General features: G+C 36.1%; 1 protein-coding gene across 2 annotated transcripts in view; it reads right to left on the minus strand.

Moving 5' to 3' along the window:
* Positions 1–1,686: 1,686 nt before the first annotated feature.
* MPS1 (multipolar spindle 1) overlaps positions 1,687–27,734 on the minus strand; it is a 286,168-nt gene continuing 260,120 nt past the window's right edge. For both annotated transcript variants that reach the window (XM_089805387.1, XM_089805386.1), the window contains one exon: positions 1,687–2,263. In XM_089805387.1, the coding sequence (XP_089661513.1) occupies positions 2,061–2,263 (203 nt within the window). In that variant the 3' untranslated portion in view covers positions 1,687–2,060. The remainder of the gene's footprint in view (positions 2,264–27,734) is intronic.

Consider the following 27,734-nt stretch of genomic DNA (forward strand, 5'->3'; position numbering starts at 1 on the left):
ATTTGATAGAAGTTAGAACTTAGATCTCTTTCATCGTTCATTGTTCAATGTTCAGTGCAATGTAAAACTAAACTAGCAATAGCAATCTTGATGAACTTATACTTCATATTTATGTCTTATATTGTTATACATCTTTTCATAATTAGTATTTGCATAGCATATACAAATAACCCTCCCCCCCTTCTTGTTCCCTGCCGTCGTCCACTCGCCTTCCTCAAATTGAGGCCCCTCTATCCAGCTGTCCCAGAAAATTGTCCCCAGGCTGGTGTAACTATGGTTTACATTATTTTCTAATTATTAATATATGCATTTTTCCAATTAATTTGTTTTATAGAGGTAGCAAGTTTGTGTAAATCACAACTAGAAAGCTATTGTATTGAAAATATATTTAATAATACAAAGTTAACGGAAAAAATTTGAATATAGATAAATACCATTATTGACCTTGATTACTTATAGAAATAGTTTGAAGCTTTAGGAGCAAGGAAATAATATGAAAAGAAAATTATTATCTTTTACTAATTTCTAGTGAAAACTGATAGCGAATGCATATTTTATCTATCTATCTATCTATAAAAGATTGCTGAAATGGACAGCACCGAAAAAAAAATGCAAATTAAATCAGCCAGTGCACTCATATCTTTAACTTTAAGAATGAGCCAAACAAGGACCATTGCTTGGAGGAGAAGAGCTCCAATATATTCACAGTAATAAAATTACATTAAATTGATGGCAGACAAAATGTAAGTTTTTGGATGACAAAGATGAAACGTGAAAGCTTACCTCTTATAATTTCCCTTTTGACCAATATTCCTTCAATGGTGATGAGGCTATACCTTACATTAAAATCCGGATTCTCTGCTGAAAAAATTGTTCTGGAACAGCAGATATCTTATCATGAATTGTAGAACCTCTATTTTTTGTTGCTACTCCAGATTCCATTATTCATATAGGTGAGCACGTCAATGACGATTTGCATTGTTGATTCTCGTATTAAGGTAACATAAACCTTCTAATATAATATGAAGACACATTTATGTTACTCATAAAAAACTGATACAATGTTTCTAGAAAAAATGATATTATATTATAGTACTGTTTCAACAGTTCAGTTGAAGGTTACATTTTAAAGTGAATAGTGAACTCCAAAATGTCAATGAGCTTATCTTTTTCATTGTTCTCTTTTGAAGATGCAACCTTGTTAAGTTGTTTTGCTAGTTCCCCCTTATCCTATCTATGTAGCTGGCATAAAGAGAGTTTCTTGACCCTAGCATCTCATCACTTGCAAATAGCATTTTATCCCTTTTTCAAGTAATCCTGCATTTGCAAAATTATGATGTACAAGTAATGAATGTGCTAGAAATTTATGGATTTTGTTTTCTGCTCAATATTCTAGCAACTACTACTCAAATTTGTTTTACAGTTGCAAACCAAAAAAATACTGTGCCGTTTGCCAGAATTGGCCAAAAAGGAATATATTGTGAATTGTAATGAAAATAATGTAATGAACAGCAATACAGTTCAAGGAAAAAAAACTAAATCCAAAGATTGAAATTAAATCAGCGAGTGCACTCATATCTATAACTTTATGAATGTGCCAAGCAAGGACTATTGCTTGGAGAAGAGTTCCAATATATTCACATTAAAATAATGGCAGACAAAATGTAAGTTTTTGGATGATAAAAATGAAACATGAAAGCTAAAGCTTATGTCTTTTTAATACCAATGCCCCTTCATCAGTGAAGAGGCTATACCTTACATAAAAAATCCAAATTACCTGTTGGAAAATTGTTCTGTTTGACAGATTATTCTGGAACCGCAGATGTCTTATCATGAATTATATAATCTCTCTTACTTTTTGCTACTCCAGATTTCATTATTCATGTAGGAGAGCACATCGATGACAATTTGCATTGTTGATTCTTGCATGAAGGGAACATAAGCTTTCTAGTATAGTATGAAGAGACATTTGTGCTACTAAAAAACATTGATACAATTTTCCTAGAAAAAATGATTTTACATTATAGTACTGTTTCAACAGTTCAGTTGAAGGTTACATTTTAAGTGAATAGTGAGCTCCAAATGTCAACGAACCTATCTTTTTCATTGCTGTTCTCTTTTGAAGATGCAATCTTATTGAGTTGTTTTGCTAGTTCCCCCCTTATCCTATCTATGTAAGTCGCATAAAGAGAGTTTCTTGGCTCTAGCATCTCTCCAATTTTCATCACTTGCAGATAGCATTTTATCCATTCTTCAAGTAACCCTGTAATTGCAAAATTATGATGTTCAAGTAATGTAATTGCAAAATTATCCATTCTGCTTAATATTCTAGCAACTACCACCCAAATTTGTTTTACAGCTGCAAACCAAAAACATATTGTGCCATTTGCCAGAATTGGCCAAAAGAAATATATTGTGAATTGTAATGAAAATAATGTTATAAACAGTAATACAGTTGTTGAAGGAAAAAAATAAAATCCAATACAAGATAGATTTTATTTTCTATATAATCATATAACAATTATGTTCCAAAGATATTAAGAGCTGCAATCAAACAAATTTTGCACCATTTGTCACAATGAGTAGAATAAAGTATATTATGATTGTTGACTATATATATATATATATAATCGAGAAACGTATATCAAATTACTAGTTTCAAGATTTTCATGAACAAAATTTGATCAATATTGATTCATGACAATCACAGTGATTACTTTTTTGACCTCTGACCTTGAATTGTTGATTTCCACTCCTCTCCTTCCCAATCTAGAAACATATATCAATTTTACTAATTTCAAAATTTTCATGAACAAAATATGATCAATGATTCGTGACAATCACAGAGATTATTTTTTCAACCTCTGTCCTTGAATTCTTGATTTCCAATCATCTCCTTCCCTCTTTTGTAAGGACTTGTTTCTGCAATCTACATTATTTTTCCTTTCTGTGATGATGGATCATGTAATGTGATTGTGATCCAAAACGTTGATTGAAAAGCTCTTATGTAGTTGTTTGTTACCAAATACACTAAGTTGCTGATTTCGGTATGGGAGCCAGAGCTAAATATGGTTGTATAACAATTCTTTTTCCTTCAGTACAGGTACAGTATACATATATCAAAGATCCAAACTCACCGCGAGTCAGGCAAGTTGTCTGAGTCAGCGACCTGGGTTGACATGGCTGAGTTCTGCTGGTTTGGCAGCTTGGCTCGGCAAGTTTTAGGCAGGACTTGCCCAACTTGACAAGCTGGTGAGTTATGCCAGACTTGCCGAATCCGAGTTGCTCAACTCAGCCGACAGCAGTGCCAAACTTGGCACTTAAAAGACAAAAAAAATAAAAGATTTTTTAAACGTTTCTTTTTGAATTCCATTTTTTTAAAACCCTAAAAGGTCTTCTAATTGCTTGGTATGAGAAGAATAGACGAAAAGTGATAGAGAGGAAGAAAAAAGAGAAGCCATAGATTTGCAACTAGCAGGGAAGAAGAGCATCAAGGAGACCACAAAACGCTTTGGGAAGGCCATAGGCTTGCATTGGGAACATTAAGGAGTTAGTAGAAACACTTCTCAACTCATTTGCAAGAGGGGAGTGTTTTTGTTTTGGTTGGTAATATAGATATTTTATTAATATAAAAACAGAATTACATCATAGTTCCAATTTTAAGAAAGACACCACCACCACCCCCTAATCCTCCTATCTTCAACACATCGAGACTATATCTCACTAAATACTAATTATATTCCTACTATTGTAGGCATGACCATTTACATAAAATATAACAATGAAACATTACATTATGTGTCAAAATACAATCAATTTCACCAAGCATTGAACCTTGTTAAGTCCGTGGTGTAACTTGATCTACGCGCAGTCTATAGCTGGTCCCATGTCGCTTGGTAAACTATCTTCAAATCACCATAACAAAAGCACCATCTTCAACCTATTCAATAGGTGGACACTCTTCGATTGTTACAAAAACCTATCCACTAATCCCAGCTCTTCTCTAGAATAGCAGTTTGGGTATCAAAATCAGTCTTTTCAAAACTAACTAATCACCCAGCGTTCCTCACTTACTGTTGGTCATGATCAATCGCCACAAAACCCCCAAGGATTTAATGTCATTTGAGCCTCATGCCCCGGCTCGAGCAAGGTCTTCTTGGCACCATAGTCGGGAAATGCTCTGCTACACCCTCTTTCTATTTCTAGAGTTCCATTTTAAGTCTCCACAAGGCATCCCAGTGGTTATCGAGATAATCTTCCTTATCATCATTCTCACCCAGCCACTTGATGAAAGGGATGATGCCATAAGTTCTAGCATCTAGCTCATTTGCAAAACAGTTTGATATATTTGTGCCTATTCCAGGCCATGCCTATTCAATGACCGAATCCAAACCAATCATTAATTCTTTTCTCAAAGAAAGATTCAACCACCCAAATCACTGGTTCCACTTCTTCCCCTAACTCCATGCCCCAAATGATGATCATGAAAACAATATCAATTTGCATTCACCAATGCCAATGATTTTGAAATTTCTCACCCAATAGGTCCAAGAGAATGTTGACTAGTCATTGCAACCTGGGTTTGATGAGTACCAACATCCTCTCTCTCTTTACCAGACCAAGAACACTTTTTTGCTATTAGCGAGTCTACACCGAAAAATTCGCCTCCATAATCCTAACCTTCTACTAGTTTAGAATATGTAGTCATAACCACAATCGACTTTTTAAAGGCTACTAAGCCTTCAAGTCATAAAGGCTTGTCTTTGACATGATGCACTTGGCTCTAATGAAAGGACAACTCCCACCCCTCATCTACAAACATAAAGTTGGAAGCCAACACCAAATCTGCCATATAATCTATGTGGATTATTTTTGACTGTGGCATCAGAATAACACTCGTGCAAAGTTTGTTGTCAATGCATATATTAATTACACTTTCATCATTGCTTGAACACTCCTTCCATGACATACTTTATCACTCCTTGCAAACATTACTCCTACACCCCACAACAAACTTGCCGCCGTGCATCATCAAATTAACTTCCTATCCTAGATTCTCCGAGCAATTATTTAAGTGGCCTTCTAACAAAAAAAACAGCCTTTATGAATCAAAAATCTTCGGGCTTGAATTCATCCACATTTTGGAAAGAAAGCGCCCATTTCAACAATTTGTCAGCATCTTGATTTCCTTCTCTACAAATATGAGAAATTTTAAGATCATCCAACTTCCCCAGAGACTCAGAGATAGCATTTATAATCGATTGTAGGTGTTGGGCTTCAATCCCCTGCTTTTGAATGACCTTGATTATGATTAAGGAGTCCCCCTCCAAATGGACAGATTTAAAGCCTAGTTGGATAGCCAATTGAATCCGAACTAGAGTTGTTCTCCCCTCCACAACATTGTTTAATCCTTGAGGAAGTTTCATAGCTTGTTGCCCCGATGATCTTAGAAAATAACCCCTAAACCTAAGGCCCCTCCATTGCTTAGAGCCACCCCATCAAAATTAACCTTGATCCAGCCTTTTGTTGGTTCTTTCCACTTCACTGTAGATTTGTCCATCTTTTGCATTCCACAGCGACATCTATCCATCCTTCTGAAGCTCAGCCTTGTCCATTGTGATTGACACCATTGATCTGACCTAGAGAAAGGAAAATCAGCAGATGAATTATGTGCTGAAGCATTGACCACTTCCTCAATTGCCAAATTTACCCTAGCATGAAATCTTTCCGTAGATTCCTTGGAGTCTTTAAAAATATGCCTATTTCGCTCCTTCCACAATTCCCATGCTATGATGGAAGGGCATATTTTCCATAAGCAAGAGAAAATAGAATGGGGCATTTTAGAAGGCCAACAATAGAATAAGTCGTTTAGGATGTTAGGCAAGGGCACATGCCATCCTAGCTTTCCTTGAACCATCTTCCAAACATCTGTACCAAATCTGCAATTCAATAGTAGATGGTCAATAGTCTCTTCAACCATCATGACAGGCCCAAAAAACCAAATTTTCTCCTCCTATCATCAGTTAGGATCCTTCTCCTAGTAGCCAGCCATGCAAAGGGCCTGACTTTGGCAGGCTTCCTTTCTCGAAAAAAGTCCTATAGGCCAGTTCTCCTCCTATAAACCTTGAGACAAAATTTGATAGCCTATCTCAAGTTCTTAACTGAATACATACCATTCTTTTCCACACATCATAGAAGCTAGTACTCCTTGTTTGATCTTACCATTGATCTTGCCTTGAATAAATTAATCAAAGTCTTTTTATGATGAGCAGGTATATCTAGATCTTGCTCGTCATTCCATTTCCAAGCCTCACCAAAGGAAGATGGCACCCTTTCCATGTAATCACCGACTCTCTCACCCCAAAGTAACTTCATTATCCATTTCAGCTCTGCAATTTCATTTTCCTCCCCAACAACTTTGTAGCAATTCCAAGAATCCTCCTAGAATTTAGTTTGTTGTCCATCACCAACCTACCATGTTAGGTGCTTAGTCACAACCTCCCTGCATTCTAACATAAAATTCCATATAGCAGAACCCTGTGGAGAATCCCTAATAGTTAATCTCCTATTATTAGCCTAAATATCCAAATATTTAGCTCCCAGCACTCGAACCCACAACAAATCCAGGTTCTTGAAAAGTTGCCATAACAACTTAACTCCTAGAGCTTTATTCATAATATCCCAATCTCTAAGACCAGCCCTACCTTGTTTTGATTGGTAAATTTGATCCCATGCTAACAATGAACATTTATCCTTGTCCTTTTCCCCATTCCAGAAAAAATACCTCATTCTTTGCTCCACCATTTTGAGAACCCTTTTTGGGATCTTCATGCACATCATAGAAAACACCGGTATCGCTGAAATCACTGATTTGAGGAGCAGAATTCTACCAGCAAATGTTAACCATTTACACTTCCACCCTTTCATTCTTCTAACACATTTGTCAAATAAATCTTTCCAAAGAGGAGTTTTAGATGCTCCATCAAAAAGCAGGATCCCTTAACTAATGTTCTGTTGCAGCTGTAAACTGGTATTGAAAAAAAATATTTCAGATTTTCTCCAGTTCACACATTGTTCAGAAACTCTACTATATTTGTCAAGGAGAGCCCAGATATGTCTTGCTACCTGAATTAAAGCCTCCCCAACTAGATACGTATCATCTGCAAATAGCATATGGGAAAAAGGCTCTACTCCATTAACAATTTTAATGCCTTTCCATCTTCCATCCTGCCTAGACTTTGTAATGAGTCTTCCCAACACTTCAGCCATGATGATGAAGAGAAAGGGAGAGAGAAGGTCTCCCTATCTAACACCTTTCGTCGATTCAAAAAACCCTATGTAGAACCATTAAAAAGAATAGAGAATCTAGAGGTCAAGATGCAACTATTCACCCACCTAATCCAGTCTTGCAAGAAACCAAACCGCTCAAGCACCTTAATCGAGAACCCCCTATTGACTTCATCGTAGGCTTTCCTAACGTCCAACACGATCATCATCTTTTCTGATTTCGCTTATTTAACTATGGATTGCTTCATGAGCAACAATACCCCCTTCATAAATGGATTGATTAGGAGAAAACCCACTTTTCTCTTTGGAAATGATAGCCCCCAGAACCATCTTCAGCCTGTTACCAATCACCTTTGAAATGACTTTATAGATAGTGTTACTAGAGAGTTGGGCGAAAATAGTCAAATGAAGATCTCCCATGATTTTTTGGAATGAGGGCAATGAAAGTGTTATTTAGGATCTTGCAAGACAAAGCTACCAACCCTTGATTCTTCCACTACCTCCACAATATCTTTCCCTAATATTTCCAAAACCTCTGAAAAAAAATCGTCAGGGATCCATCTAGTCCAAGAGCTTTCACCGCTCCCATGCTAAGAAAAACTCTTAACTTCAGCTTCCATGATCGGGTCATATAGCAACTTGTTCTGTAGGTTAGTAATGACATTTGGAATCACTTGCACCACCAACCGATCCTCATTTGTAGGCTCCAAGAAACCATTGAAGGCATTGAAAAAAATGTCTAACTATTTTTTAAATTAATATCATCCAGGTTACTAAGCCTCACCCTATTATGAGAACAAATGGAGAAGATTTTATTGAAGGTCCTAACTTTCACCAAATTATGAAAAAATTTGGTGTTCTTATCACTTGCCACTAGCCATGTCTCTCAAGATTTTTGATGCCTATAAGTCTCTTCCCTTGTTAGGATCTTAAAATATTGTTTATTAAGTTCTACCTCCTTGAGAAACTCAACTTCTCCCATTCTAGAAGCACTGACAGTAGAATGTAATGCCAGTTCCCCCTCAATGTGAATCTTTTCACAAACAATGTTATGGAAAGTTTCCTTGTTCCAAATTTTCAGTTGCCCTTTGACAAATTGAAGCTCCTTGAAAAACATGAAAGCTTTGTTACCAAGTTTCACCCGAGCATTCCTCCACCACTCACCGACCAAATTCTCAATATCTTTGTGTCTCATCCACATTGTTTCAAAACTCAAAAGGGGCCCTTTCCGGAGCTGAATCTTCTTGAATATGAAGCCCAATTAGATAGTGATCAGAGCCTATAAAGGGTAGAATTTCTGCATTATAAACCCAACTTGTTGCTCCTCAATCACTGGCCAGTAGGAACCTATCGAGTTTCTCTACAGTATTGGAAAACCCTTGTCACTTGATGGTCCAAGTATATTGTACATTTCTAAGGTGGCTCCACAAGACCATTTCTATAGCAGAAATCAGCAATAGCATGATGGCTTTGGCTTTTCCAACCCTTTCTACCAGCTTTCTTAGTGTGACTTATGATAGCATTGAAGTCTCCACCAAGGATAAAGAGTTCATCTGCATGCCCAAATATAATACAAGAAAGATTATGCCACAACTAACATTTTTGCACATTGTTTGTTGGTCCATACACATTAATTGCATTGATGTTCATCAATAGCTGTAGAGAGGAAATGCCGATCCATATCCACGAGATATCCTATCCCAGCATAGTAATGTTAACCGAGCCACCATTCCAGAGAACACCAAGTCCACTTAACGCCCTTACAACCTCTTGAAAATGACTTTGCCATCTTGGAAATCTTGCAGTGAATCCCTTCAAGTCTTTCGTTTTTAGTTTAGTTTCTTGCAAAAACACCACATCTGCCCTAGCTTGATCAAATGGATTTTGTCAAGGGCATTGTTGCCCCTGACATTCCATGATAGAAGCTTCATTGCCCTGAGGAAAGGGTATAGCCCTTTCCCGATCTCAATAGTTTTGCTTGATTGGCAACACTTTCCACCATAGCAAGTTTGGCTTGTGATGATTTAGATGCTCTTTTCTTCCTTTCCCCTCCATTTGGTTTCGCATTTGCAGCCGAGGTTTGTTCTATTGTTCTTTCCTCGAGACTATTTGGGATTTCTGAGAGTCCAAGAACGTCTTGTTCCCCAAAATCTTCCAATAAGCCTTCCTCAATGTTTGATTCTAGTTCCCCGTTGATGTCTCTCACTCCTTCAAATGAAGTCTCCAAATTGCTGATTGGAAAAATTGGGATGTCTTTGAAGATCTGTGACCTATTTAAAAGACATTTCCAGACCATAGAGCTATCCTTACCCTCCGCATGCATAACCCTATTCACGTTATTTACATTATTCTCCATTAGAAAATTACCATCAAAGGCCTTATAGTCTGTTGTACGGCTAACCAATCTGGCTTGAATTCCTTGCAAAATCTCATCCCTCAAGACCTGCTTCCACTATAGGGCCTGTGATAAGCCTGCTTGATTCATGTCTCTATCACAACTTCCCTTTTAGTTCGTCTCCAAAGGCATGTGAATATTGCGTTCAAACATTTCTACATGATGATTTTTCCCTTCTGAACAAAAGGATGAATCTATAGTGTCCAACAACATTTGCCCATCCTCCAGATCAAATCTGTCCAGCATCATGCTTTCATCCAAGAACATCAAGGAGGTAGATGAATCCGTCGTTTTGTCTCTACTAATCTTTGTGGTCAGCCTCAATGTGTGGTCCAACGTAGCCTCATCTTCCCAATTTTTACCATTTCTTACATTTCCCACTGCCCTCACATTTGTTTACACCTAGCTCATCACTTCTCTTTCCTTCCATTTACCTTCCCTTGAGCACAGTTCCACAAATTGTGGAATCGAGTGTGCACTTTGACATTTCAATAAAATCTTTGTATAAACTGATAGGCCTACCATATCGACCACTTCCTTAATTTGGGCTAAGCCCCCCAACTTATCCCCAATGATTTTGAGAGTTGCCTGGTCTGTGTATTCTTGTGAGATATACCTTAGTTTCACCTATTCTAGGATTTCATTCACTTTAGCCAATTTCAGGTTGAGGTTCGGTGGCCAATCTAGCACACTAAGACACCAACCTTCAACCAAAAAAGGCCCGCAATTTAAAGCCCATTCCTTGTCGATTACAGCCACGCAGATTATCAAAAAGAAATCATTTGCCAATGGTTTCGGTTGGCAATCTTGTCCTAGGGATTTTGTCGTTAGTAGTTTGTTTAAACCCTTGATATTGTCTGTTTTGGGCTTGCCAGGGAATAAATTGACAGCTAGTGTTTGCCTACAAAACCATTGTACCCTAGGTCTACATGCTTCCTAAACCCTCGATGCCTGCTTGACGCCTCCTCCATCCTACTCTCCAATTGCAAGAGGCAAGTGTTAAACATTGTAGATTTTGTTGATTTTTTTGTGTATGCTAATGTATTTTTCATTGTTTGTTAATTTTTTTTAGTTTAAATCTCTTAATCTTGAATGTTTTTTTTTTTTGAATTTTTTGATCGGTAAGAGGTTGAAGCCAACATGATTATAATTGTTGTTATTATTATGTACTATGATTAATTATTATTATTATTTGTTAACCTCGATTAGACTCCAACCCAAGACCTCCCAAATAAGAGGCTCATAATTTACCGTTTGCATTGTGGGCTCTTGCCTAAATCTTGAATACTTTCCATTAAATTGCATATGAGAAGTAGAATAATAGCAAAGTGCAAACAAATTTTTAAGAAAAAAATTGTAAACATGTATTTACAATATTTTCTCAAAAAAAATGTAGGTTTGCTGATTTTTTTTTGTACTTTATAACTTTCTAAAATTTTCTTATTGCAAAAGTCTTAATGTTTCAAAAACATGCATATTTCACAATCTCTAAAAAGGATGATGCTTGAAAATATACCAAAGAATTTCCTGGCAAAAACAAGAATCAAACAATTTTTTATTTTTTTGGTAAAGAAATCAACTCTGGTGGCATCAATAAATGTAATACCATGTTGCTGGCATACCTGGGCATGCTATTATTGTGTGCAAAAAACAAACTGCCGAGGCAAAACGTTTTTGTTATGTCATCTTAAAAACACATCAGCAAGAAAAGTTAACTAAGAAGAGGCAATTGGAAGAGTTAAGTGTCGGTGGCTCCCAAGCCCTCACATCCACATTTGCATCAACAAGTTGTGTTGGAGAGGGTTCTATTAGGCCTCCCTTTCATCATAGTGCTAGTGCTCATGCTCCTTCTCTTGATAGTGACACTATTACCTTTCATCCTAGAGTGCAGGACTCAATATTAGATAGTTATTTTGTGTCATGCACTAAACCTGGTGCACAACCTTTGCTTGAGAGCATGGGTTGGAACAAGGAGATTCATGATGCTGCCAAAAAACAAATTGCAAATTTTGCTACTTTTGCAACATTCCATTTATTGCAGCCAGGTAATTTTTTTTTGTTTTCTTTAAGTTTAAAATTAAATTTTTAAATTTGTAGTTTCAATTTGAGACTTTGAAGTTGAAGTCTACTTTGTCTAATCATAATGATCTATCATCTAATTATATTATCTATTTGTGACAGGGCTCCTTATTGGCAAGTCATGATAGATGTCATAATTATTTGTGTTGTAGAATTTAAAGCCCTTACTAATGTTGAGTTAAGTGGCCCCCTCTTATTAGAAATGGTTGAGGATATGAAACTTGAGCTAGAGGATCACTGACAATCATGGAGCCAGATAGGTTGCACCATCATGGTCGATGGTTGAACGGATAGGAGGAATAAAACTCCTAAATTTTCTTGTTTCTTGTCGAGGTGATTGATTATTCTAGTTCCCTATATGCATTGAATAATTTAAATTTTGACTTGTTGATTGATTCATGACAATGATTTATTTTCCTCTATTTGAATTTTGTAGGATCCACCATGTTCTTAAAATCTATTGATGCTTCCTCACATGTTAAAAACGCCACATACTTATGTGAAGTTATTGAGGAAGTCATACAATAGGTGGGAGAAAAAAAATGTGGTGCAGGTGGTGGCAGATAATGCAACGAGTTGTGTTGCTACATGTAAACTTTTAAGTTTTTAACTTTTCAAGTTTTGAATATTTGATGGGGAGATATTTATAATTATTATTTTTAAATATCTAAATTTCTAATTCATTTAAAATTGTTGCAGGTAAAGTTTTGATGGAAAGGCACCCCAAAAAGTTTTGGTCTCAATGTGTGGCCCATTGCCTTGACCTCATGTTGGAGGATATTGGTAAGCTTGAATGGGTCAAATCATGCATTGAAAGGGCCAAGAATATCTACAAGAATAGCGACAACCATGCATTGGTCCTTAGCATAATGAGGAAATACATGAGGCAAAAGGAGTTGGCTCATCCTAGTATCACAAGGTTTGTCTCAAATTTCCTCACACTGAAATCCTTGTTAACATCAAAATTGGCTTCGAGGTGCATGTTTGTTGGGGAGGAGTGGACTTCCTCATCTTATGCTATGACCACTGCATGGATAGATGTGGGAATTGCATTTTTGATGAGATAGGTTTTTGGAAACCTTCTGAAGAAATTTAGGAGGTAAATATATTACAATTTAACATTTAGTATTTACTTGTCTAATTATTTAGTTTTACATCTAATTTATATGCATACTTTCATTTGGTTTGCGACATTGCAATTTAGCTTATTTTTTATGGACTTAACTGTTTTTTTACATTATATGCAAGTCATTGAACCCCTGCATTTCTCCTATGCATTGTTGGTGGGGAGAAGCCCTCTATGGGGTACATATATGAGGGCATGGATAGGGCCAAGGAGACCATTAGATCCAAGTGTACAGGAGTGGAGGATAAATATGGCCCCATTTAGGAGATCAATGATAGGAGATAGAAAAATCGATTTTCATAGGCTCATGCATACAATAGCTTATTACCTCAATCCGACATTTTGTTTCCATCTTGACTTCAAGGTGAATGAGGAGGTTCTTAGCAGCCTATATACAGTTGTGCAGAAGATGTGTAGTGATGGCACAACCTCAACTACAACCATTGAGCTGGATAAATATAATAATGAAGAAGCGATGATTTTCTCAAGCAAGATGTGCACAAATGCTCAGACAAAATTACAACTAGGTAAAAATATATTCATAAGTTTATGGCTTTTAAGTTATGCATTTTGAATTTTGATTTTGTAATTTAGCCATGAAGTTGTAAGTTCTAAGTGCGACTATTTTTTTTTTCTTTTCCTTATTTTAGATAGATGGTGGAAAATGTTTGGGTCCTCAACCCAAATCTTCAAAAAAATTCCATCTGTATTTTAAGTCATCTAGGCAGTGCTTCTCGATGTGAGTTCAATTGGTCCATGTTCAAGCACATCCATTCGAAGAGGCGAAAAAGATTGTCTTTTGGTGAATAATCTTGTCTTTGTTCATTACAACCTCCATCTTAGGACCAGACAACTTTTGGACACTAACTCCTTTCCAATAACTCTAGAGGAGATCGATCTAGAGTCTAAATGGTTTACAGAGACTATTGATCTAGGAGGACTATTACTGAGTTGAGCAAGAAGACATAGACACTATATTTGTGGCTATGGCAAAGGAGGATAGAGCGGGTTCTGACACATGCACACACACTATTGATGTTGATCATGGCACCTCACAGGCGAGGACTATGACTTCTTAGTCCTCCAGGACATACCTTAGATGCCTTTGTAGAAGGCAGACAAACTACTCTAAGGTTGAGGCCAAGGTCAAGGATGAGGCAAGGTTGAGGCCAAGGCCAAGGCTTGAGCTAGAGCCCTAGTGGATAGATTTGTTTTTTGTTTATAGTATTTACACTTTATAGTTACACATACATGTTTCATGGAACATTTGATGTCATGGGCTTCATGGATTTTACATACATTTGACAATATTTATATTTATCTTTATGTCATCTGATTCTATGTTTTCTATTTCCTTCAACTACAATTTACATTTTACGTATGTGATGGATTTGTTATTTATGTTCCTTGTTTATGTATGTGATGACAAATTAGCTTCTATTTGTCGATGATATAGTGTCTTTAAGTTTTATTCAATAAAGAGTGCATGAAACAACTATTAAATCCTAAGAAGCCAGATTCGTTCCTTACTGCCTGGATTCGGGTCTAGGTCCACACGGCTCTAGATTTGCATCCAGTTTGTTGTGGGTCCGGGAAAGGTCCTTGGTGGAGTGAACCTGGGCGAACCCATAGCAAACCTACGGCAAACCCGGGGTAGTAGGGCCCAAAATGTGAAGTAAAACAACTTCAAAGATTGCTTTTTAAATTATTTTTTATGTAACTCTAAAAGGAACCTAATAAAAAACATTTCTCGCATCTAATATAGGACTAGTGGAACTAGTTTGGGTTCCAACAATGAGGATCTAGATCTAGTTGCAGTCGGGGATGAAGCCATTGATCCCTCATTTCTTGATGATCCATTTGACCCTTGGAGGGCATTCGATACTATGATCATTGATAAACTACGAAACACTTGTCATCTATCATTATGTTTCAGACTTTATTACTTGATGAACTAGTCTATGTTTTGCAATTTCATTTTCCAATTTAGTAATTCAATGTATTATTTTCTTTACAATCATGAAGATAGATTAATGAGCAAGTATTTAATACATTTGGCATTGATCAATGATCAAGCATCAATTATTAATATTGTGAAATGACTTTATTTTGCAACTATGCATGTTCTCTTGTGTGTATATATATACTCATGAACCCACTAGGAACCCAAATGGGAATTTTTTCTTGCCCGAACCCACAAACTTGAACCTTGAACCTGAATCCATCCCCAAACCCGAATCGATAACTTAAATTAAATCATTAAAAATCTCTAGATTTCAAGGATTTTTTCATTTTGCCAAGTCAAAGCCCAGTCACAAGTCGAGTTAGCCTTGTCAAGACCGAGTCAAAGTTTGGGAACTATGATATATATATATATATATATTCAACATTATAAATTATAAGAATGATACTCAAAAACTCATAATTGTCAATGACTAAAATATTTAAATACCTCATATTTATCACCTGCAAAACTAAAAATATAAACATTTATGATATTAGTCAACAAAAAATCTAGGGTGTTGACCCTTACAGAACCATTGCCCAAAAGCGCACAAACACGACACAATAACAACAAATAAACATTAAAAGCAACATAGAGAACTAGCAAAGTAACCATAGGTCATAGTCAGGCAACCCATAATCCTTAAAATTACCTCCACAACACAAAGTAGTACCATTCCTAATGAAAAAAAACCAAAATCCTACTCATGTAGATGAAAACATAGAACAACAAACTAGTGCCTAGGAAGACAATCAAGTTAACAAGAAAAATATTCTCGAAAAGCCAAGAGAAGTAGGGAAACAAAACCCCAACAAACCACGATTATACATTACGGAAGGATCTGACATGGCCACCTAACTGGTGCAACACATGTCCAATCTCTTGCAAGGAATTTAAACATGTTCTTATAATTGCCTTCATCCTTCCCATCATTACTAAGCATCTTACATTGCAATAGGCACAAGTTGCAGAGTTGTGCATCGCCCAAAGGCTAAACCTAGAAATGCTACCCAATTTTTGTTCAACTTCACTCAATTTGTTCTTCTAGTTGTCCACATTATTCTGTAGGTTAGACAAATTCGATGTTGGAGCCACATTGAAGTTAAGGGATTATCCTCATTTAGTAACATGTCTAAGTCAGGATCAATGCGCCCCTCCTCCACCTTATCAGGAGTGTGGGTCGAGCTATTAAAGGTAGACGTATTTGAACTACCGATAACATCAAAATCAATATTTTCACACTCTATAGTCTTGATCTTCTCACTTTCTTTTACAAATTTTTGATTCCCCAGCTCAATGTTTTCCTTCGAGTCATAATCAACAAACAATTGTTTCAATTCTCTACAGACCCAATGGCCAGTTTGTTGGATCTATGAGGGGTGTAGTGTTCCTCCTCGCTCATCTTCATTCTTTACCTCCTAAATAGCAGATTTGGTTTTCCTGGTGGGGAGAAGGATTGTTTCCCTTCCTCTTAGAGGTAGACAAGGATTTCTTATCTTTCAAACAAGCCTCATGAGTAGGGGTATCAAAGTTCAAAATATTTGAAGTGCCAAGATATGAGGCAATCTTAAGGGCTCTCAAATACCTAATACGCTTCTTTTTACTATAGCCTAGCATATCAATGATGCTAACAGATAGGGGGGAAGGGGTTAGTTGTAAGGTTTTTACACCATCGCCTAAATGCTAATGGGGACCCCCTCTTTTTGCTTTAGTTATAGGAGTAATGGTCTTAGGTGTCTTTAGATGATCTTAGGTGGTTTTAGTTGGTAACGATTCTCAAGTCTCCAAGTCAGACAGATGAGATTGAGCAAATTTGGCCTGCTAGAATATGAAGTATGATTGGGATGTGAGCAAGAGCTAAGCAAAGTTTGTCAAGAATACGGAGTTGAAATCAAGAGATTTGTGATGAAATGAGTTAGAATCATTTGAAAATCCTTGTTCTGGCTTCAATTTGACCTTAGAAAGTTAGGAAAGGTTATGGGAGGTAACACTACTAAAGGTGTGTTGAGTGCTAACTAGAATATTCTGAAAGCTCCTAAAATCTAGAGTCTTTATTTTAACTCCTATGAGGCTAAAACCTATCTCAAACATCTTGACAATATTTATATTAAAGTATAAGTTCTTATACTTACATATTATATTTTACATAAATCCTCCCATCCTGAGTTGAAGAAATTGACTTGAAGAATTGGGGACCTAACTTGCAAATAAAAAATCCTAGCACTAGGTCTGATCTGACCACATCTTGGGATTCTTAATCCCAACAAATCCTATAATTCTATCCCTATTTAAGGCAAGTTTCAAGCACAAATTGATGAGAAAAATGAAGGAATATTGCAAAATAATGATTTTTGGAGACGAGTTTGTGAAATTGGAGCAATCCCTAGGGAGGGGCAAAATCCACCCCCCTATTGGGATTCTTAATCTCAACACCCACTAGATTTTGATCTTATATTTAAATGTGAGCAAGCAGGATGAAATAAAGGGCAAAATGACAGAAAAATCCTTGCAAATCCATTTCACAAGCTTGAGGAAGTCTTTGAAAAGGCAAGAAAATGACTTAGTAATGGTACGAAATAAAGGTGAAAATCCCAAAGAGAAAGTGGAATGCGATTGACTCTTGGGATTCATAATCCCGACACAGCTCCAATTTCACCCTTCTCTCTTGACTGAAAATCCCAGCCTACCTTCAAATACTACCTTAGTATGGGCGTCTTAAGTTGATAGGGCAGCAACTTGTCCAAAAGTCAAATCATTAGGAGAAAACTGAAAATCAGATTGAGAATATGCAACTAAACATGGGGAAATCAGACTTCAGAGTGTGAAAAGGAAGTTGTGAACATGATTGGGATGAATGAGTGAGAAATTAAGTGAAAAAGAAATTGTGAAGTGGGAAGAAATCCCATGGGGCGGAATCCACTAAGCTCTTGCGAATTTCAGTCCCAACAATCATCAATTTCCGCCCTTCTCAATCAGACTTTCAAAACACCAGATCAATATGAAATGAAAGATGAGTTTGAAACCAGATAAATAAAGGCACTTTGAGCATGAATGAGATAGGTGAATTTGTGACACAAAATTATCAATGGTTTTAGGCAAGGAAAAATCCCAAGGACATGGTGGAATCCGCCTGCCTCTTGGGATTCATAATCCCAACAAGGGTCTAATTATTACCTTCCCTTTTCTTGGAAAATAAAGGCCTAATCCAAAATGTGTTGAGTGTGAAAGAAAGTTTCAGACTGAAGAAAATGGTTTGCAACCTACAAAAGAGCGAGATCCAATTTAACTAAGCATGGGGGATTGAAATTTGGAGGGTGACAAGGTGTAATCCTGCTGAGATAGTGGAATCCACTGCTCTCTTGGGATTCATAATCCCAAGAACCATAGGATTTCTGCCATATATTGGTAAGCAAAAACATCAAGGCATGAAGGTGATGAAAAGTAGATGGCAAGGATGTGATCAATAAAAACTAAAGGTAACAAAATAAGGAGCTTTGCATGTCTAAACATGATATGATCAAATGAAAAAATGAAAAATTTATCCCAAAAAGAGGGCAAATTCCGCCATCTTCTTGGGATTCCTAATCCTAAGAAGGGCTGAAATTCTTCCCCATCAAATAGGACTCCCCAAACTATAATCATGTTAAATTTCATTATGAATCAAACAAGGCAAGAGGAGAAGATGATAGGTGGTCAAACTCACAAGGTCAGCATGAACAAAATGAAGAATATGTCCCAAGATATGATATTCAACATATGATAATATTCACCAACATATCAACATATGATAATATTCACCAACATATCAACATATGATATTCACCAAATACTCTGAGTAATGGCCTGCACAATATCAACATATGACATTCACCAAATACTCTTTGAGTAATGGCCTTTAGAATGTCAAGATGCAAGATATTCACTGAGTACTGTAAGTAATGGTCTCCAAAACATCAAGTCACATGATATTCACCAAGTACTCTGTGTAATGGCCTCCAGAACATCAATCTGCATAATACTCACCATGCACTAAAAAAATGTTTATAAGGTATGTGCACATGCATTCTCATAATGCGTACCATATAAACATCACCCGTGCAAAGTATAATCTATCATGATCTGCATAGACATCATAAGAAATCCATCATAATGAAAAATTAAGTTATTGTAAGATCGTCACCTTTCAATAACTTCTGTAAATACAAGTGATGATCATTTGGAAGTCGTCACTTCCTCATGATGTACACAAGAGGTAGACCCATTAAATCATGCAATCATACACGTGATACCAAATGTTTACATGAATTCAAAACTCCCTCTAATTCTGATATGATCAAGATCTTCAAGGATCAATTGAAGCATATCCTTTATCTGCTCCTTCAAACGAATGTGTCAAACTCCCTCTGAATTTGATATCAATCCTTCTCCTCCTACAAGAGAATCCTTGGATAAGATCAAGGCAAATAGCTCGTGTAGAAAAATAAGTAAAGTAACAGAATACTTAATCTTTTACCTTTCATGCTCCCGTAATGGATCTCACAAACATTATATCAAATTATTCGAATATCATTCTAAATGAATATTTAAAATGCAATTATACATATATATAGTTTATTAATTTATTGCCACATATGTTCTCAATCATAATATCTCATACAATATTTATTAAAAATAAGAAAGAATATAAAATAAATTAATCATTAGTAATAAAGAATACCTTTATACCTATCTTTGTTGGGTCACCCCCTTATAGTCATATCCCTTTGTTATCACCTTTAACATATATCAATGCTCTTGCAGCTTTCTCATTTTCATAGGCCACAAATCCTAACACTATGGTTTCATGAAATTAAATGGTACCCAACAATTGAGACGACGCCCAAATTCTCCTCGAATTTTCATTCTGATCAAATATTACTTCCTTTTCCGATGGTTTGTTCTCACTTTATTCCAACAATGGCGAAAACCTCACCACTCCAAAGAATATATATAGATATATATACACCAAATCTCCATGTAAATGAGAACAATGTCCAATTGCAGATGAGACAACATGGTTGACAAATGGAAAAAGCATCGGATGGACGGAAATTGTATAACTAAATTTGATTTTCCATAATACGTTGAGCCATTTCTCTCGATAATTGATAGTTGCAAATGTCTTTGTTCACAAGTTCATGTCACTAAATCTTCACGTATTCGTTGCCACAATTCTTAGGCCCAATATCCAGTTCTACTTCTGATTTAACATCACTTTCAATGTCCTCAGTTGCCATTCATTTTTATAGCGCAGGATCCCTGCATTGGGTTGCTCTCCGCTAATATTATTAACTTCGTTCACATCACACAGTCAATACATATGCATAAGGTGCATATGTGTAGTAATTTTCTGGTTTGCATAAACCATACATGATTTCTACTAGCGATGTTAAAAGTCCTTTTATTAATTACAAACTCTTCCTTATGTATAGTTTCTTGCATAGCCACGGGTCTAACATCATCGTATTATTGTTGTTCAATACCATCTATGTCTTTTCATGGCACACACCCTTTGCAATAAAAAAATATGACTCAATTGATTGGGAGCTCAACACTTCTCCTTTTGGCATCTACATCTTTTGACATTCGTTAAGGCTTTTCCCGCCTAGTTGGTAATGCAAGAGTTCCTCAAAAATGACTACCTCAAATGCAATTATCCTTCTCTACCTGACAAACTCAACTGTCTCTATAGCACAATTAATTTTGAAGAATAACAATTCTATCATCAACAACCTGTAATCATCTACATAGTTTTGTTTTAAGGCAATCAATCTCTGATAATTGTGATCACTAGATTGTGGCATCAATTTTTTCAAGACAGGGCATTACTCTAATAACATTACCAATCGTAAAAATGTGAATCCTTAGGAGTGTCCCAACTATGATGTCACATGCTTGGAAGAAATTGACAACTGCCTAGTATTTCGTAGAGCGCGAGCACAATTGAAAGCACTTCAACCAAACAACAAGGAATGCCAGTAGCACTATCCTTCCCATCATGAACATACCTACTCCTGCCTCTGCTATTCCAACGTTGTTTATCCGTAGACTGCAAAAGATTCCCTTTATTTGTAAATTTTCTGTGTCCTTATATTACACAAACTCTTCTCTTACTAATTTGATGTCATTGTTAGATTTATAGTACTACATCAAAGATTATGATTTCTGGTTGTGAGTGACATATTTATTTTACATTTACAATTGGCTTTGGTACTATGTTATTTTTCTGAGGACTGCTATATGTTTTTCAAATGTAGCAACCAATTACTTATATGGATAATAAGTCAAGAATAGACCCTTTCATGGGACATGTGTTGAGGTTCTCACACCATCGCCCCAAAACTTTGGGGACCCCCTTTTTAATCACCTTGGCAAATTTCTTTTGCGTTGTCAAAAAGAATTTTGATTTGATTTTTTGTAAAAATTTAAAGTCTTGGACGCCTTTAAGCCCAGAGGGAGAAGGGTTAGACTTATTTTCACCCACTTTCAACTTGATTTTCCAGAATGACCAATTTCATCCTTAGGTCAGATACAAATTTCAAAGAACAACACTTGGCAGGATAAAATTGTAAAATTTCTACTTAGACGATTTCTTTTGAAAATTTGGATATAATTGTGTAAATTTAAATAATTTTCAAAAAATGAAATTTTGTTAGATTTGAGTTTTTTGGAACATCTTGAATTTCTTTGGTGAGAAAAAAAAATTCTTTTGTGAAGATGAAATCAAATTGCAAAATCAATTTTAGGCTCTAGAGATGATTTATTTTTATCAAAAATAAAATAAAAACTAAAATTGCTTGGCAAAATCGATTTGAATTAAATTGAAAAAATTGGCTCTAATGGATTAAAATTGCCTTGAAAATTTTTAAGCCTTTAATGAAATTGGTAATTTAATATTGAAAAATGGCTTTTGGCTAGGCAAAATCCGATTTTAATGACATATTAATTGCTAAATCATCATTAAATGGAAATATTTAGCATCTCCAAGGCATTATTTACTTTCTTTTTGCAATTTTGGTCTAATTGGCAATTTAAAAGAGTAAATTTCATCTTGGCAAAGTTAATTTTAGCTAAGCATTTAATTGGAGGCCATGTCTTGTATTCTAATTAATAATTTTTTGCTCCTAGGGTCCCAGTCAGCCAGCTAGGGAGGATGACCAAGTTGAGTATAAAAGGAAACTCTTTCCTCTCATTTCCTCATTCCTCACTCCTCTTTGGTGCTTAGGCGATTTTTGGCTAGGAGTAGATTTTCTCTTCTTTGGATGATTTTCCTAAAGACAGATTGGCATCTTCTTTGGGTGATTTTTCCAGCTCGGGCAGATTGGCATTATTGTTGGAAAATTTCTTCATGGTAGAGATCTCTATGTTTGGCGATTTTCCATGATTGAGGGCAGATTTGCACTCTTCTTGCTTGCCGAATTTTGTCGGAGCCAAAATTTGTGGAAGACAAAATTCTGATTTTCAAGAGGGGCTGCGATTTTTGCCTTAATTTGGGCCATTTTATTTGGAAGAGGTCATTGTGATCAAAGGTCTGATTTTTTGGGCAAATGGTGGACAATTCCGAGAGCACTAAATTCTGATTTTTTCCAACTAGAGCCTCAAGATTTGCAAGGGGTTTGAAATTCTCAAAATCTGATCCTAAATTCCAAAAGAAAGATCCGGCTATTAGTAGAGGTAACTTTAAATCATTTAGACTTGAAAGGGGTCCTTAAGCTGATTTCCTTCTTTTGTTCTTGTCCAAATATTCTCCCTTGGTTCTTCTTGCATTCATTGTCCACCACTTTACCATCCCGTAATAGAGTGATGAGATGGAGGATGGTAGTGCAAGCAAGAATCCTAAGGGAACAAACACTAAGAAAGACAACGAGGATATGATGCCCAAAACAACTTTCTTCTCGAAAATGAGGCGAATAACCAATACCAATGTCGGTACAATAAACATGATATAGGTAAAGATTCCAAGAAGAAGACCTAGCTGTTGGTAAAGGTAATTTCAAATCATTTAGAGTTGAAAGGGGTCCTTAAGCGGATTTCTCTCTTTTGTTCTTGTCTAGACACTGTCTCCCTTGGTTCTTCTCGCATTCACAATCTACCACTTCACCATCCCATCATGGGTTGACAAGATGGTAGATGTTGTGCAAGCAAGAATCCTAAGGGAACAAACACTAAGAAAGACAAAGAGGATATGATGCCCAAAACAACTTTCTTCTCGAAAATGAGGCGAATAACCGATACCAATGTCGGTACAGTAAATATGGTACAGATAAAGGACAAACTAAAAGAAAGACAATCCCCCTTGGCAAAGAGGAGATACAGAAGGCGGTTGCACATCATAGCCTAGGCGTCGACACTTCCATTTCAACCATGATGAGTGACATTGGGGTGGCACTTGATTTTGAAGACATCAGAGAAGATGATATCAACGAGACAAGACTTGGATCAAGATTGGATGAGTTAGGAAAGGTTGCTATCAAGAAGAAACATTTGGGTGCCCTTTCCTCTCTCAATGTCTTTATCGGATTTGCAAAAGAATATGAGAAGGATCATGAGAAGACACTACAGGTAGCAAGCAGCATGATGAAATCAGCTAAGCTCAAGATAAAGATTACACCTTGTCCTCCAATGGAAGAAGTCAACAAAAGGCTAGCTAGGTTCATTGCCTTAGCTAAAAGAATGAAAGAAAAAGGGAGAGCTATATTAAAAGATCATTTAATGTAAGCCCAAGTGGCAATTTCTCTTTCTTCTAGAATAGGACAAATGTCTAATTCTAATTGGCCACCATTTTGGTGCCTTCTCATTGGTTGCCACTTTACACTTTTTTCATTGGTCCATTGACAAAGTGGCATCTTCTCATTGGCCGATGGGGTGGCAACCCTAATTAGGGTTTCTAGCATTCAATCTGGATCGTCGGTTTTGCCTCTTTATCTCTATTGTCGGTTGTAATTTTGGCCTCTATATAAGGCCATTTTTCTCTCATTTGTGGGGGGCTTCTGTTGGAGAATTGTTGCCAAAATACTGTCAAAATTGTTCTCTATTCATTGTTGTGGCTTGCATGGTGGATATACATGATCATTTTGGTGTATTGCATGGTTCTTCTCATCTCTCAAATTAGAGTAGGATTTCATTTCGTTTTGTTAGAGTAGAAGTAGATGGCTAATTGTATGGTGATGTTAGTGAATGTTTGATAGGGATCTACAACTAGGCCACTAGCATTTTAGTCGCTAGCTAAGGAGCCTTGTATGGTAAACTAGTTCTCTTTTCCTTTGAATCATTGCATCTATGGAGGTGGAGCTGCTGGGAAACTTTCATTAGATTCGATCCCCGTCCATTTGCTAATCTTTCAATTCATAGGAGTAGGAGTAGAATACCGAGTAGTTGAGTAGTCGAATTTCACTCTAAGAAAGTTAAGAAGGTAGAAGTCATTAGAAGCATTATTGCCTCCTCCTCGTGCAATAAACATTATCTGGCACTACATTCTCCACCGTCACTGTCACCATCAACATCACCTAGCACTCATACAAAATCATCACCATCTCACCAAAAACCCAAGTCCTCCTCGAATGAATAGCGTAAGGCCGCCTACGTGATTACCAACAAATCACATCGATATACTGAATTAGTATCCACAGGTGTAAGGAACATTGGAGTTATTCTCATGTCCCAAGAGTATTAACTTTTCAAGAGAGGAATTGTGTGTTTGATACTCCGTATCAAATATTCAATTACTAATATGTTATGTAGTGGTACAAAAACTGACATCAACAACATGTCCATTCATAAAAATAATTATTGTAATTATATATATATATATCTATTTAAGTATATATATACATCTTATATATATTATATATATATATATATACACATACACACTAGCATTTATCTGACTGAAGCCTACAGAAAATCAACAAAAACACGTCCTTGGCTTCTAATTCGTACAAAGGGGGGCAATGGGAGTTCATTTTAACATCAAACCAAAGAAAATTTATCTCTAGCACTAAGGCAGCAATCTCTTGTGAGGATTGAGGCAGCAAAATATTTCCCAATTAGCAGCAGATTATCATAAGGTAAGTGGAGTAATCATACAAGAGACAGAGAACTACCTTGAGGAAGCTGCAATTGCCTCAAAGGACATCAATTTTGCGCATAAAAGAGCAGATTTCTTTCAAGAAATCAGAGATAATGAGGGTGTGAAAACTAAAAACTAGGTATATTATATTGTGAATTTCACTTTTTTTCCAGATTTTAATATGATTTCATTTCAAAATTTGCAAGAAGGATCTTAAACTTCAGAAGACACATTTTTACCTCCTTGTTCGCTGTTGACGCAATGTAATTTCATGAATACACTCAGATTTATTTCATTTAAACATTTCATGAACTTAATACATTTTTCTCCTTCGTTTTGGGAGGTAAATATAGAGAAAGGAGATATTCAAAGTGTTGAAGTGGTAGCTGTGATAGAGATCTTTATCTCTGGAAATATGGGATTTATTGCCATTACTGTCACCTTCAGCTGAGAAGGACTCTTACGTTTAAATTGCAATATTAATGTAATGACATGTGTCATTCGACATGCATTCAGGCATGGAAATTTGAGGAGTTGCAATTGTAATTGTAATAAAGAGTTACATTTTAGGAAATTTGAAGAGACATTCGATTGGTATGTGAAGGGTCTCTTTTTGAGTTATTTATATCACATCTAGCGATAGCCTTTGAACACTTGAATTTTATTTTCAATAAAATGATCTTTTGTTATTTCGCTGGGTTTTTCCCTTCAGTCTTGAAGGGTTTTCTCAGGATATTTCTGGTTTTTGTTGCTTCAGTTTTGGCTCTTTTCTTATTGCTGTTGAACATCACTAATTTCTGGGCTCAAGTTTTAACATGGTATCAGAGCCAAGTTGATATCAGCAATCAGGTTATCTTCCTGTAATAATTGTCATTTTAGCTATGGAAATGTTTGTATCTATTTAGAGTTTTATTCTTCTTTTGAAAGTTCGTTATGTGTAAAGATTTATGTAAATCTTTATTTCTCTCCGATATGCCTAGTTGTGGCTTTGCAGCTTTGGACATCAGTCCAATTTTTGGCATCTGCTCTCTCCATGTCAAGATTATTTTTCGTGTCATTTTGCATATCTTGACATGCTTTGCATTGGCACCGTTACTATGTTTTGAGTGTTTTGTCTTTTCTCTCGTTATATGTAAATCATCCGAATTTCGTGAGAAAATCTTATTTGCATTAGACTTCGGAATGTTTTGCCTCTAAGCCTCATTTTATTATTTCATCTTTTGTGACTTTTGAGGATCATCTTGTTATCTTCCTTGCATGTCATTTGGAGCCTTTTATTGTTGATATTGTATCCTAAATTCTTCGACACCCTAATTCTTTTACCCTATGGTAGTTTCTTGGTTGTAGTCTTGATTCCACCTTGTTTAATTTGTTAATCTTGTACTATTCAGTGTGATATTTTTTTAAATTAATGTTGAGATCATATTTGCAACCTATCAGGAGTCTCCAAGATAGATGCAATGTTTATCATGGATAGAAGAGGAGACAGATAAATAAATTATGACCATTTTTTGCAGTCATTTGGGAAGAGCTGTAGTGATCACTAGACGTATCAGTCTGCACTTTGCAAATCAGAATGGGAAGATGCCATTTATCATTTCTGTGGATGCCATGCGACTGGAGGAAATCCATTCAAAATAGAGAAGCATGCAGATGACACCCTATTGTTCTGGGTGTAGTTAGAGAAAATCGATTTTGCAAGTGACTATGGAGAGTAATGGAGAATTGTATTCTCCTGTGATGTCACTGCACTGATTGTCATAGATGCTAAAGCAATCACATCTCTGCTTAATATCTTTTCCTCACTGCTAGTTTTGCTCTTTTCTCCATCGTTGCTTTGAGAAAATATATTTAAATAATTGTTTCTTTATTATTTTGTGCAGTTAGCTTCAAGTCATTCTGCTCAGGTGTACTTGTCACTGTTCTCCCTTTGAATGATCACTATTATCGCATTGTCATAGTCAACTGTTTTCTATTTTGCATCACGAGATGTTTTCCAAAAATGGACGATTAAAGGCTACGGCTATGTGTTCCTCTTGCTATGCCACCTGTCACATATTCTCTTTCCAACCTTGATATCTTCTCATGCTCTATTTTGCTCATTGGGAATAGGCTAGGAGGAGGCATTCTTCAGTCATTATCAGGTGTTGATGGCAGAGGGTCTGAAGAATCCTCGGAACCATGGAATTTTAAAAAAAAAAACATTCTTTTCAATATTCATTCTTTGTGATTAGGTGATTGATTTTTTAAGGCATTACTTTCGGCGATGGATTTAGTGTTAATGTATATTTACAGGAGATCTTGCTATTATTATTATTATTCACTGATTCTAATGCTTGTTTCTATGTTCTTAGAATTGAAAATTTTATTAGGAGAAAAATTGAGAATATTGAAGGATAGTTGAAGTCTATGGGGCATGATGATGACACATTCTAAAGCCTATGCTTCTGATAATGATGATATTGCTTGTTTATAGTCTAGCAAGGATCTACTACATGCTAAATATTGGGAGATTGGCATTTTTTGTCGAACAAGAAATTTGATGAGTCATGAAGAAATTTATTCAATAAGATATATATCTCTTGATGGCATGCATGGTGTCTTCTTGCAATTTATTTTTGACTTTTTCTTTCACTAGGAATAGTGAATATTTTAATATTAATTTCTATCATAATTGATATTATATGTTATTAATATCTAATTTCGTTGCAGGAGGAAAGCAACAATAAAGGAG

Source organism: Cupressus sempervirens, chromosome 10 (assembly GCF_028749045.1).
Source record: "Cupressus sempervirens isolate cs-2001-9-10 chromosome 10, ASM2874904v1, whole genome shotgun sequence".
NCBI lineage: Eukaryota > Viridiplantae > Streptophyta > Pinopsida > Cupressales > Cupressaceae > Cupressus > Cupressus sempervirens.